The sequence below is a fragment of the Leucoraja erinacea genome, chromosome 38 (genome assembly GCF_028641065.1).
Source record: "Leucoraja erinacea ecotype New England chromosome 38, Leri_hhj_1, whole genome shotgun sequence".
Lineage (NCBI taxonomy): Eukaryota > Metazoa > Chordata > Chondrichthyes > Rajiformes > Rajidae > Leucoraja > Leucoraja erinaceus.
The window spans coordinates 9,980,657-9,994,390 of record NC_073414.1 but is presented as its reverse complement, the minus strand read 5'-3'; the positions used below and the strand labels follow the sequence as shown (position 1 = coordinate 9,994,390).

Sequence of the window (13,734 nt, the reverse complement as noted above, 5' to 3'; positions counted from 1 at the left end):
AAACCTGTACGTCTTTGGGATGTTTGGGAGGAAACCGGAGCACCCGGGCGAAACCCGCGCGGTCACGGGGAGGAACGTGCAAACTCCACACCGACAGCACCCGAGGTCGGGATCGAACCCGGGTCCCTGGCGCTGTGAGGCAGCGGCTCTCCCCACCGCGCCACCGTGCCGCGTTGGGAGAAGAAAGCTATTTAATAAAATAATGCATTTCCCGCCAATGTTCTTTGAATTTCACTAATCTAAACTAACGTGTTGCATGGTGGCGCAGGGGTAGAGTTGCTGCCTCTCAGCATCAGAGACCCGGGTTTGATCCCGACTACGGGTGCTGTCTGTACGGAGTTTGCACGTTCTCCCCGTGACCTGCGTGGGTTTTCTCCAAGATCTCCGGTTTTCCTCCCACACTCCAAAGACGTACAGGTTTGTCGGTTAATCGGCTTGGTATAAAATGTAAAGATATGTCCCTAGTGTGTGTCGGATGGCGCTAATGTGCGGCGTGGGCTCGGTGAGCTAGAGGGCCCTGTTTCCGCGCTGTATCTCTAAAAAAATTACGTGCAAACTCCACACAGGTCAGGATAGAACCGGAGGGTGTCTGGCGCTGTGAAGGGTTGGAGGAGATGTTCAGTCACATGTGACCAGCAGATGAGGAGATGGGCAGAATAGCCTGCGTTCCTCAGTGTCCCAGCCCCAATCATCCTGTTCTTTCTCTTCCCGAGACGGAGGGGGTGGATTAGAGAGTTGTGGCCTCTCCAGGGTCATGTTGGGTTGAGTTTATAGTCACTTGTGTACTGAGGTACAGTGAAGAGGTTGGTTGGAGGAGGCAGGACTTGAACCAGCGACCAGGTGCTTCAAGGCATGGCTTCAGCTCTACTGGAGCGTGAGAGGACTGACTAGACGGGTCTCCTCTCCTCGCTGTTTCCTTCCTGTGCAGGTGATCCTGGAGTGCCCGCTGACGAGGGATCTGGTCTACAACAAAGTCAACCCCATCTTCCACCACTGGAGAGTGGGCGACCACAAGTTCGGCCTCACCTTCCAGAGTCCTGCCGATGCCGCCACCTTCGAGAGGAGCGTCCACACTGCAGTGGAGGAAACGGCTGAAGGTAGGCGGGTTAGCATGGGCAGAGTGGACCGAATGGCCTGCGTTGTGTAGAGATACAGCGCGGGAACAGAATGTATGGGGTTGAGAGGGGATGATAAATCAGCCACGATTGAATGGTGGAGTTGACGTGATGGGCCGAATGGCCTCATTTTGTTCCTTTTAGTTTAGTCTCGAGATTAGTTTAGAGGCTGCACCGACCAGCGATCCCCGCACACTAACATTATCCAACATACACTAGGGACATTTTACACTTATACCAAGCCAATTAACCTACAAACTTGTTCAGGCCGAGAAGAGTCTCAACCCGAAATGTCGCCCATTCCTTCTCTCCAGAGATACTGCTGTCCTGCTGAGTTAGTCCAGCTTTTTGTGTCTATCTTCGGTTTAAACCAGCATCTGCAGTTCCTTCCCACACATTAGCTTGGTGGTGCGGGCCTTCAAGCTCCTGTACCTTCTGCCGGACGGGAGCGGAATGACCAGGAGTGTCATAGAGTGATACAGTGTGGAAACGGGTCCAACTTGCCCACACCAGCCAACATGTCCCAGCTACACTAGTCCCACCTGCCTGCGTTTGGCCCAATCCCTCCAAACCTGTCCCATCCATGTACTTGTCCAACTGTTTCTTAAACGTCGGGATAGTCCCAGCCTCAACTACCTCCTCCGGCAGCTCGTTCCATACACCCACCACCCTTTGTGTCAAAATGTTACCTCTCAGATTCCTATCAAATCTTTTCCCCTTCACCTTGAACCTGTGCCCTCTGATTCTCGATTCTCCCACTCTAAGCAAGAGGCTCTACCCGATCTATTCCCCTCATGATTTTATACACCTCTATAAGCGCGGAAACAGGCCCTTCGGCCCACTGAGTCCGCGCCGACCAGCGATCCCCGCACACTAACACTATCCTACACACACTAGGGACAATTTACATTTACACCAAGCCAATTAACCTACAAACCTGTACGTCTTTGGAGTGTGGGAGGAAACCGAAAATCTCGGAGAAAACCCACGCAGGTCACGGGGAGAACGTGCACACTCCGTACAGACAGCACCCGTAGTCAGATTCAGATTCAGATTCAGATTCACCTTTATTGTCATTGTGCAATGTACAGTACAGAGACGATGAAATGCAGTTAGCATCTCCATAGAAGAGCGAACATAGAATATGAGCAATAAATACATATATTTACGTGCATACAGTCATAGTAGTGCAATTATTTTTTTCCTGGTGGGAGGAGTGTCCGGGGGGGAGAGGTGATTGGCAGTCACCGAGGTACGTTGTTGAGTAGAGTGACAGCCGCAGGGAAGAAGCTGTTCCTCGACCTGCTGGTTCGGCAACGGAGAGACCTGTAGCGCCTCCCGGATGGTAGGAGGGTAAACAGTCCATGGTTGGGGTGAGAGCAGTCCTTGGCGATGCTGAGCGCCCTCCGCAGACAACGCTTGCTTTGGACAGATTCAATGGAGGGGAGCGAGGAACCGGTGATGCGTTGGGCAATTTTCACCACCCTCTGCAGTGCTTTCTGGTCGGAGACAGAGCAGTTGCCGTACCATACTGTGATACAGTTGGTAAGGATGCTCTCGATGGAGCAGCGGTAGAAGTTCACCAGGATCTGAGGAGACAGATGGACCTTCTTCAGTCTCCTCAGGAAGAAGAGACGCTGGTGAGCCTTCTTGACCAGAGTTGAGGCATTGTGGGTCCAGGAGAGGTCATCGGAGATGTTGACCCCCAGGAACCTGAAGGTGGAAACGCGTTCCACCTCCGTCCCGTCGGGATCAAACCCGGGTCTCTGGCGCTGTGAGGCAGCAAATCTACGGCTGTGCCACCATGCCTCCCTCTTGCGGCAAGTACAGCAGCCCCTGAGACCAACTCCCACATCTAATCCGCGTTATAGATACGGACCGCTGTACGCTCTCCCCGTGACCTGCATAGGTTTTTTTCCGAGATCTTCGGTTTCCTCCCACACTCCAAAGACGTACAGGTTTGTAGGTTAATTGGCTTGGTGTAAATGTAAATTGTCCCTAGTGTGTGTTAATGTGTGGGGGTCGCTGGTCAGTGTGGACTAAGTGGGCCAAAGGGCCTGTTCCCGCACTTACAGAGGTGTATAAATCATGAGGGGAATAAATCGGGTAGAGTCTCTTGCTTAGAGTAGGTGAATCGAGGACCAGAGGGCACAGGTTCAAGGTGAAGGTGCAAAGATTTAATAGGAATCTGAGAGGTAACATTTGACACAAAGGGTGGTGGGTGTATGGAACGAGCTGCCGGAGGAGGTAGTTGAGGGCGGGACTATCCCTACGTTTAATCTCTGAACCAAACAGAACTAAGCCTGGCCCCCCTGCTCGTCAAACCATATCCCTGGCAACTTTGTGAAGTCAGGCTTGAAGGGGAAGGGGATGGTAGGTTGGTTGTAATGGGTGTGTGTCTGCCCTCTCTTCTCTCACACAGGGTCTCTGACCTCCACCTCTCCCTCCTCCAGGAGTCAAGGGGAGACTGATGCAGCGGAAGGCAAGACTGCGGTAAGTACTGCAACTGTAGAAGGGTCTCCACCCCAAATGCCACCCGTTCCTTCTCTCCAGAGATGTTGCCCGTCCCGCTGAGTTACACCAGTCTCTGTGTCTATCTTCAGTCTAAACCAGCATCTGCAGTTCCTTCCTACACAGTAGTAACATAGAAACATAGAAAATAGGTGCAGGAGGAGGCCATTTGGCCCTTCGAGCCAGCACCGCATCATTGTGATCATGGCTGATCGTCCCCAATCAAAAGCCCGTGCCTGCCTTCTCCCCATATCCCTTGATTCCACTATGCCCTAGAGCTCTATCTAACTCTCTCTTAAATCCATCCAGTGATGTGGCCTCCACTGCCCTCTCTCTGGGTGAAAATGTTTTTTCTCACCTCAGTCTTAAATGGCTTTCCCTTTATTCTAAGACTGTGGCCCCTGGTTCTGGACTCGCCCAACATTTGGAACATTTTTCCTGCATCTAGCTTGTCCAGTCCTTTTATAATTTTATATGTTTCTATAAGATCCCCCTCATCCTTCTAAACACCAGTGAATATAAGCCTAGTCTTTTCAATCTTTCCTCATATGACAGTCCCGCCATCCCAGGGATCAATCTCGTGAACCTACGCTGCACTGCCTCAATCACAAGGGTGTCCTTCCTCAAATTAGGAGACCGAAACTGTACACAATACTCCAGATGTGGTCAGATCAGTAGAGGTGTCAGGGGTTATGGGGAGAAGGCAGGAGAATGGGGTTGGGAGCGAGAGATAGATCAGCCATGATTGAATGGCGGAGTAGACTGGATGGGCCAAATGGCCTAATTCTGCTCCTATCACTTATGAACCTATGAAGTTGTAGTTGTATCGTCACCTATGAATATGTTTCTGTTTGTGCGTCTCTAGGCATGTTTACTTTAGTTTAGTTTGGAGATACCGCGCGGAGACGTAGTAATGAGGGGCCCAGGGTCTGCTTCCTTGCGCAGAATGATCAGAAACACCGTCAATGGTTTAGCGGAGTTCCGATTATACGCCAGCATTTTGTGTCCATCTCGAAACTAAAATATCTGTGTGAATAATTCCACTTGATCAGTACGGGTGTTGGGGTTTCAGGGAGAAGGCAGGAGAATGGGGTTCGGAGGGAGAGATAGATCAGCCATGGCAGAGTAGACTTAGATGGGCCGAATGGCCTAAATCTGCTCCTATACCTTATGAAGATGAAGGAACCACTGCCCCACACTGACACCAACATCTCGCCAAGTTCGTTCAGCAAATGGTCCCCGCATACACGCCGAGCCTTTGACGGCACTGGGCCTGTATTCACTGGAGTTTAGAAGAAATAGGGGGGGAACCTCATTGAAACTTACAGAATAGTGAAAGGCTTGGATAGAGTGGATGTGGAGAGAATGCTTCCACTAGTGGGAGAGTCTAGGACTAGAGATCACAGCCTTAGAATTAAAGGACGTTCTTTTAGGAAGGAGATGAGGAGGAATTTCTTTAGTCAGAGGGTGGTGAATCTGTGGAATTCTTTGCCACAGGAGGCTGTGGAGGCCAATCAGTGGATATTTTTAAGGTAGAGATAGATAGATTCTTGATTAGTACGGGTGTCAGGGATTATGGGGAGAAAGCAGGAGAATGGGGTTAGGAGGGAGAGATAGATCAGCCATGATTGAATGGCAGGGTAGAATTGATGGGCCGAATAGCCTCATTCAGCTCCTATCACTTAAGAGCCGGGGATCTTCCCACCTGTGGGTGCCCACAGACAGGGTGGCTCGGGTCTTCCTGAGCCTCTGGAGGCACCTTGGAACCAGGCCAGTGGGTGGTGCAGCACCCTAGGGTGCTGTTGGGGCTTCAATGGCCAGTGTGGCCAATGGTCAGTGGATCAATGGGGATTTATTTGTCACACAGACAACTGTGCAGTGAAACTGGTTCTGTGTGTATCACATGTGTGGGAGTGGGAGAGGAGGCAGGGGGAGGTGGGGGGGGGGGGAGGGAGGGGGTGATGGTGAGTGAGGGTCCTAGTGTGTTAGGGTGAGGTGAGGGGAGGGGAGTATGGGAGTAAGAGAAGAGAGTGTGGAGGGGGAGAGAGGGAGTACGAGTGAGAGGGAGGGGAGTGAGGGGGGAGTGAGTGGGGGAGGGGAATGGGGAAGGGGAGGGTGGGGGAGGGTGGTGGAGGGGAGGGTGGGGGGGTGGGGTGGGGACAGTTTGGTGGAGGGGAGGGTGGGGGAGGGGGAGGGTGGGGGAGGGGAGAGTGGTGGAGGGGAGTTGGTGGAGATGGAGAGAGGGAGTACTTGTTGGAGTTACACCCCTGGTTACCCCCTGACCCCTGAGGGGGGTGATGGGGGTCAGGGGAAGGCAGGGTTTGAGGGGAGTGGGTGGTGTGTGTTTCCGTGCAGTCCCCCACGCTCTGTCTCCCCCACAGACTCACACGGACAGCGAGTCATCGCCCAACAGCAGGAAAGGAGATGATCCCCAAACATATCACCGTGGTGACCAGCGAGTCCTCCCTCCAGCAGCGGCCCCCACCCCTCCCCCCCCGCCCCCCGACCCGACCCTGTGGCTCAGCCTTGGGGAGAGCAGCGCCCACACACACAGGTCCCCCCCCCCCACACCCTCCCCCTCCCAAACCCTCCCTCCTACCCCCTCCCCCTCCCCCCCCTCCCCCCACCCCTCCCCCACGCCCCCACCCCTTCCCACACCCCTCCCCTTGCGTCGCCAACCCCTCCCCCTCCCCCCCACACACCCCTCCCCATCCCCACACACCCTCCCCCTCCCCCCCCTCCCCTAGCCCCAACCCCTCCCATCCCCACACCCCTCTCCCCACCCCACACCCCTCCCCTCCCAACCCCTCCCCCTCCCCACACCCCTCCCCTCCGGTCACACCCCCCACAACCCCTTCCCCCACCCCACACCCCTCCCCCCACCCCACCCCCCCCCACACCCCTCCCCCCCACCCCACACCCCTCCCCATCCCACCCCTCCCACCCCACACCACTCCCCATCCCCACACCCCTCCCCCTCCCCACACCCCTCCCCATCCCCACACCCCTCCCCCCCCACCCCCCACATCCCCACCCCTCCCCCTCCCCACACCCACCCCATCCCACACCCCACCCCTCCCCCCCCACACCCCTCCCCACCACCTCCCTCCCCATCCCCACACCCTCCCCATCCCACACCACCCCTCCCCATCCCACACCCCTCCCCCTCCCCACACCCCTCCCCATCACCCCACACCCCTCCCCCACCCCACACCCCTCCCCCACCCCCACCCCATCCCCCCCCCTCCCCACACCCCTCCCCATCCCCACACCCCTCCCCTCCCCCCCCCTCCCCCCCACACCCCTCCCCATCCACACACCCCTCCCCATCCCCACACCCCTCCCCCCTCCCCCACACCCCTCCCCCTCCCCACACCCCTCCCCCCCTCCCCACACCCCTCCCCACACCCCTCCCCACCCCTCCCCTCCCCACACCCCTCCCCTCCCCACACCCCTCCCCATCCCCACACCCCTCCCCCTCCCCACACCCCCTCCCCATCCCCCACACCCCCTCCCCATCCCACACACCCCTCCCCATCCCCACACCCCTCCCCCCTCCCCACAACCCCCCCCCCATCCCCACACCCCCCACATCCCCACACACACCCTCCCCCATCCCCCACCCCACACCCCTCCCCACCCCCCTCCCCACCCCACACCCCTCCCCTCCCCACACCCCTCCCCCCTCCCCCACACCCCTCCCCCCCCCACCCCACCCACCCCCTCCCCATCCCCACCACCCCTCTCCCCACCCCACCCCCCCTCCACACCCCTCTCCCCTCCCCCACCCCTCCCCTCCCCACCCCTCCTCTTCTCCCCTCTCCTCCCACCTCTCTCTCTCCCCCCCTCCCCCCTCCCCTCCCCCCCCCTCCCCCCCTCCCCCCCCTCCCCCCCCTCCCCCCCCCCCCCCCCTCCCCACGTCCCTCCCCCCTCACCACGCCCTTCCCCTCCCCAATCCTCTCCCCCCACCCCCCCTCGTCCCACATCCCTCCCCCCCCCATGCCCCACCCCCCCTCCCCACCCCAATACCCCTCCCCCTCCCCCTTTTACACCGAAGATAGACACAGAATGCTGGAGTAACCCAGGGGGACTGTCAGCATCTCTGGCGAAAAGGACAGGGTGACGTTTTGGGTCGAGACCCTTCTTCAGGCTGAGCGTTGGGGATAGGGGTGAGAAACGAGAGCTAAGGTGATAAAGAGATGTAGAACAACTGAATGAAAGATATGCAAAAAAAAGTAAACGATGATCAAGGAAAGGTGGAGCCCACAATGGTTCCTTGTTGGCTGTGGGGAAGGTGGTAATGAGTTAGTAATGAGATGGTAATGAGTTAGTAATGAGATGGTAATGAGACAGGTAGTGAGAAGGTAAGGTGGTAATGAGACAGTGAAGCTCAACAGGACGACAGGGAAACTAAAACAACGATAGGGTGGGGGGAGTGACGGAGAGATGGTGGCACAGTGGTAGAGTCGCTGCCTCACAGCACCAGAGACCCGGTTTCCATCCTGACTACAGGTGCTATCTGTACGGAGTTTGCACGTTCTCCCCGTGACCTGCGTGGGTTTTCTTTGAGATCTTCAATTTCCTCCCACACTCCAAAGACGTACAGGTTTGTAGGTTAATAGGCTTGGTAAATGTAAAAATTGTCCCTAGTGGGTGTAGGATAGTGTTAGTGTGCGGGGATTGCAGGTTGGCATGTGACTCGGTGGGCCGAAGGGCCTGTTTCTGCACTGTATCAATAAACTAAACTAAACCTAAAGGGTTACTTGAAGATAGAGAAATCACTCAAAAAGGTTCTTGACCAGAAACGTCACCTATTCCTTTTCTCCAGTGCAAGGTCATAAGTGATAGGAGCAGAATTAGGCCATTCGGCCCATCAAGTCTATTCATTCAACCATGATTGATCCATCTCCCTCCTAACCCCATTCTTGGAGCAGTACTCCAAGTGTGGCCTTTCCATTTTTGGCCCCTTATTCTGACATAAAGAACATTAGCTGGCCATTCGGCCCCTCTCTCTCTCTCCTAGCCCCAAATAAGACAAGAGAGGGGCCTTTCAGCTGGGTCTGGGTCTTTTGTTTCAATGCATTTCGTTGTCTCTGTACTGTACACTGACAATGACAATTAAAATTGAAATTGAAATTGAATCTGAATCTTTGGCTGTAGTTGGCTGCTCCGCCTGCTGGTGGCGCCGCTGAGTGGGTCGGCAATGCCACTCGCCACTGCCACCTCCAGATAGGTACTGGTACTGCAGGCAGCCACCTGATGTTAAATGGGGACACACAATGCTGGAGTAACAGTGGTACAGGCAGCATCTCTGGAGAGAAGGAATGGGTGACGTTTCGGGTCGAGACTCTTCCTCAGACTGGATTAAAGTACAGACTCTGCGATCATTTTGCTGAACACCTCCATTCAGTCCGCCCAAACCAACCTGATCTCCCAGTTGCCAAACACCTTAACTCCCCTCCCATTCCCACACTGACCTTTCTGTCCTGGGCCTCCTCCACTGTCAGAGTGAGGCCCAGCGCAAATTGGAGGAACTGCACCTTGGGCAGCTTACACCCCAGTAGTATGAACATTGACCTCTCTAACTTCAAGTAACCCCTGCTTTCCCTCTCTCTCCATCCCTCCCCCACCCTATTTCTCTGACTAGTTTCACTGTCCTCCTGATTAATTTTACTGTCTGTAAGCCTCGTTGTCACCTTCCCAACAGCCAACAATGAACCGTTCTACATTTCCTTGTTCATCATCTCCTTTGATCTGTGTTTTCACACCTTACCCTTCCATATCTCTAGTCTCCCTATCGCCTGACTCGGTCTGAAGGAGGGTCTCGACCCGAAACGTCACCCGTTCCTTCTCTCCAGAGAAGCTGCCTGTCCCGCTGAGTTACTCCGGCATTTTGTGTCTATCTTCACTGTAACTCAGCGGGTCAGGCAGCATCTCTGGGGGACATGGATAGGTGATGTTTTGGGTCGAGCCCCTGTGTGTGATGGTGGAGGGAGGGTGGGGGGGGGGGGGGGGGGGAAGAGGTGGGGGCAGGACAAAGCCTGGCAATGGATGTGTAGGAAGGAACTGCAGATGCTGGTTTATACCAAGGATAGACACAAAGTCAGAGGGCGGTGGAGGCCGGTTCTCTGGATGCTTTCAAGAGAGAGCTAGATAGGGCTTTTAAAAAATAGCAGAGTCAGGGGATATGGGGAGAAGGCAGGAACGGGGTAACGATTGGGGATGATCAGCCATGATCACATTGAATGGCGGTGCTGGCTCGAAGGGCCTGAATGGCCTACTCCTGCACCTATTGTCTAGTGTCTAATTGTCTAGTGTCTAGTGTCTAAAGTAACGCAGCGGGTCAGGCAGTATCTCTGGAGAAAAGGAATAGGTGACGTTTCGGGTCGAGGCTGAAGAAGGACTCCGACCCGAAACGTCACCTATTCCTTTTCTACAGAAATGCTGCCTGACAAGAGTCAATTTAATTGTCATTTGGACCCCTGGAGGTCCAAACGACCCGCTGAGTGATAGGTGGATACAGGTGAGGGGGGGGGGGGGGGGGAAGGGTTGTTTGGATTGGATGGGTGGACAAAGGTTAGAGGTGACAAGACAAAAGGACATGAGATGAGGAGAGAAAAATGAAGCCGGAGGAAAGGATGAAGATGGAAGGCGATGGGGGAAGGGGGGGAGAGAGATGGGATTGGGGGGGAACTTGGCTGCACATACATGTGGGATAAAGGAAAGAGGGGGGGGGGGAGAGGGGTGGGGCGTTTGTTGGCTTTGCCAGGAATGAGTGGGTTAACATATGTTGAGCGTTTGATGGCACTGGGCCTGTACTCGCTGGAGTTTAGAAGGATTGAAATTTACCAAACCAGTGAACCTGTAGAGCCTTCAAGCTCAATCTGCCCCCTTGTGGGAGACACCACGAGGCATCGCTGGGAGGTTGCATGGCAACAAGCTGCTAACTCTGTCCCCCTCTCTCTCACATCCCCTCCCCCTTCCTCTCCCCCCACCCCTCCTCCTTCCCCTTTCCCTCCTTCTCCCCACTTCTCTCCCCCTCCCTCCTTCTTCCCCCCCCCCTCTCTCCATCCCCTTCTCTCCTCTCTCCCCTCCCCTCTCTCTGTCCCACTCTCCCTCCCTCCTCTCTCCCTCTCCCCCTCTCCCTCCCCCCTCCCCCCTCTCCCCGTCTACCTCCCCCCGTCTCCCCTCTCTCCCTCTCCCTCCCCCCTCTCTCTCCCCCTCTTTTTCTCTCCCTCCCCCCGCCCTCTCTCCCTCCCTCTCTCTCCTCCTCTCTGTCCCTCTCTCTCTCCCACTCTACCTCTCCCACTCTCCCTCTCCCCCTCTCTCCCTCTCTCCCTCTCCTCTCTCCCTTCCCCTCTCCCTCCCTCTCTCTCCCCCCCTCCCCTCTCTCCCCTCTCTCCCCTCTCTCTCCCCCTCTCCCCTCTCTCCCCCTCTCCCTCTCTCCCCTCCCCCTCTCCCATTCCCTCTCCCTCTCCCTTCCCCTCTCTCCTCCCTCCCTCTCCATCTCCCTCTCCCTCTCCCCCTCCCTCCCCTCTACTCCCCCCTCTCCCCCCCTCCGTCATCCCTCTCTCCCCCCCCCTCCCTCCCCCTCCCCCCTCCCCCCCCTCTCCCCCTCTCCCTCTCCCCCTCTCCCCCTCTCCCCCTCTCCCCCTCTCCCCCTCTCTCCTCCTCTCCCCCCTCCCCCCTCTCCCCCTCTCCCCCTCTCCCCCTCTCCCTCTCTCCCCCTCTCCCTCCCTCTTTCTCTCTCCCCCCTTGTCCTCTCTCTCTCTCTATAACCCTGTCTCACACACTATCTCTCCCATCCTCTCTCTCTCTCCTCTCCCCTCCCCTCTCCCTCTCCCCACCCCTCTCTCCCTCTCTCCTCCCCCCTCTCTCACCCTCACTTCTCCCCCCCTCTCCCCCTCTCCCCCTCTCTCTCTCCCCCTCTCCCTCAATCAATGAGAGTTTTATCCACCACTTGTACTTGAAGGGCAGTCCCCCTCTCCCCCTCCCTCTTCTCTCTCTCAAGGAAAAAGACACACACACACACTAAACATGTCTCCCTCTCACTCCCCCCCTCTCTCCCTCTCTCCCCCTCTCCCTCCCTCTCCCTTCCCCTCTCCCTCTCCCCCTCTCCCCCTCTCCCCCTCTCCCTCTCCCCCTCTCCCCTCACATCCCCCTCTCCTCCCCCTCTCACTCCCTCCCCCCCTCTCCCCCCTCTCCCCCCTCTCCCCCTCTCCCCTCCCCCCTCTCCCTCTCTCCCCCCTCTCCCTCTCTCTCTCTCTCCCTCTCCCCTCTCTCCCCCTCTCCCTCTCTCCCTCTCTCCCCTCTCTCCCCCTCTCCCCCTCTCCCCCTCTCCCTCTCTCCCCCTCTCCCTCTCTCCCTCCTCCCCCCTCTCCTCTCTCCCCTCTCTCTCTCCCCTCTCCCCCTCTCTATTTCCCCTCTCACTCTCCCCCTCTACCCCTCTCCCTCTCCCCCCTCCCCTCTCCCCCTCTCCCCACCCCTCCTCCCCCTCACCCTCCCCCCTCTCCCCTCTCCCCTCTCCCCCTCTCCCCCTCTCCCCCTCTCCCTCTGCCTCTCTCCCCCCCCCCCCTGCAGGTTGAGAGCGATTCCATGCTGTGGTGAGGATGTGGGCTCCACAAGCCCAGCCCGTGATGCGTGGCTATCCAGGGGCTACGAGGACTACCGGCGCGCGGCGGGGGAGCGTGGGGACCTGTGCGTGCGCTTTGCCAAGGGGCCGGGTGGCGAGGGCAGGGAGGGGAGTGAGGGGGCGGTGGGGCAGGGGGCCGAGGCTGTGGGTGGGAGTGGGGGCCCATCCTCGCCCTCCCTGGGGACGGACAAGCTGAAGCGGGGGTGGGGAGAGGAGCCGGCTCACTGTGTGTACTGTGGGGACGTGTTTGTGCGCGGGGAGAACGGGCGCGGTCGCTGTCAGGACGCGCCGGACCCTGGCGGCCACTGCGTGCACCGTCTCAGTTGCATGTGGTGTGCAGAGTCCCTGCTCTACCACTGCATGTCCGACTCGGAGGGGGACTACTCCGACCCCTGCTCCTGCGAGCCCGCTGGGCGCCCTCTCTGTGCCCGCTGGCTGGCGCTCGCTGCCCTCTCTCTGCTGGCCCCTTGCATGTGCTGCTACCTCCCGCTGCACGCCTGCCACCGATGCGGGCTGCACTGGGGCTGCTGCGGAGGGCGGCACAAGGCCACGCGCTGAGCCCCACCCGGCACCGGGCAAGCAGGGGATAGACGGGCCGAGCGGCAACGTCCTGCTAACCCACTCAACAGCTGCAACATGTCCAACATCTGGACCATTTATCACAGCTGGAAGCATTTAACCACTGGCTGGTACTTCCACAACTGGATGGTAGTTTAACAGCTGGATGGTCCTTTCCACAGCTGGATGGTCCTTTAACAGCTGGATGGTAGTTTAACAGCTGGATGGTACTTCCACAGCTGGATGGAATTTGACTGCTGGACACTATTTAACATCCAGATTATACTTTAACTGCTGAATGCTATTTCAACATCTGGATGGTACTTTAACAGCAGCTTGGTACTTTTAACAGCTGGATGGAATTTGACTGCTGGACAGTATTTAACAGCTGGACACTATTTAGCAGCTAGGCAGTATTTAAAAGCTGAGTGGAATTTTAACAGCTGGATGGAGTTTGACAGCTGGACAGCGTTTAACAGCTGCATATTTTGGCAGCTTGGAGCTGAGCTGTATTTAACAGCTGGAATGGTATCTAACAGCTGGCCGGCCGATGTTTACCAACTGGATGGTATTTGTCCGTGAGTGAGTGGGCTGTGATCCACTGGGTCGGGAGATGGAGTGGACTGGTGGACTGACCCTTACCCAGACCACAGCTCAGCGGGAGGTCAGTCCGTCTGTGTGATGCCCCTCGTTGAAGTGAACGTGGTCACATCCCCACCTCCAAACCCCCCCCCCCCACCCCACCCCCACCCCCACACGACCCCCCTACATCCCCCCCCACCCCACCCCCGATCCCCCCCCCCCCCCCCCACCCCCCACCCCCACCCCCACCCCCACCCCCCCCCCCACCCCCACCCCACCCCCACCCCACCCCCCCCACCCCCACCGCCCCCACCCCCACCCCCCCCCCACCCCACT

General features: G+C 57.5%; 1 protein-coding gene across 1 annotated transcript in view; it reads left to right on the top strand.

Moving 5' to 3' along the window:
* The window catches only part of spred3 (sprouty related EVH1 domain containing 3), a 38,050-nt gene extending 24,533 nt beyond the window's left edge, over positions 1-13,517 (top strand). The window contains exons 3-6 of the mRNA XM_055663522.1: positions 929-1,097; positions 3,538-3,608; positions 6,008-6,180; positions 12,279-13,517. Of these exons, the coding sequence (XP_055519497.1) occupies positions 929-1,097; positions 3,538-3,608; positions 6,008-6,180; positions 12,279-12,816 (951 nt within the window). The 3' untranslated portion in view covers positions 12,817-13,517. The remainder of the gene's footprint in view (positions 1-928; positions 1,098-3,537; positions 3,609-6,007; positions 6,181-12,278) is intronic.
* The last annotated feature ends 217 nt before the right edge of the window (positions 13,518-13,734 follow it).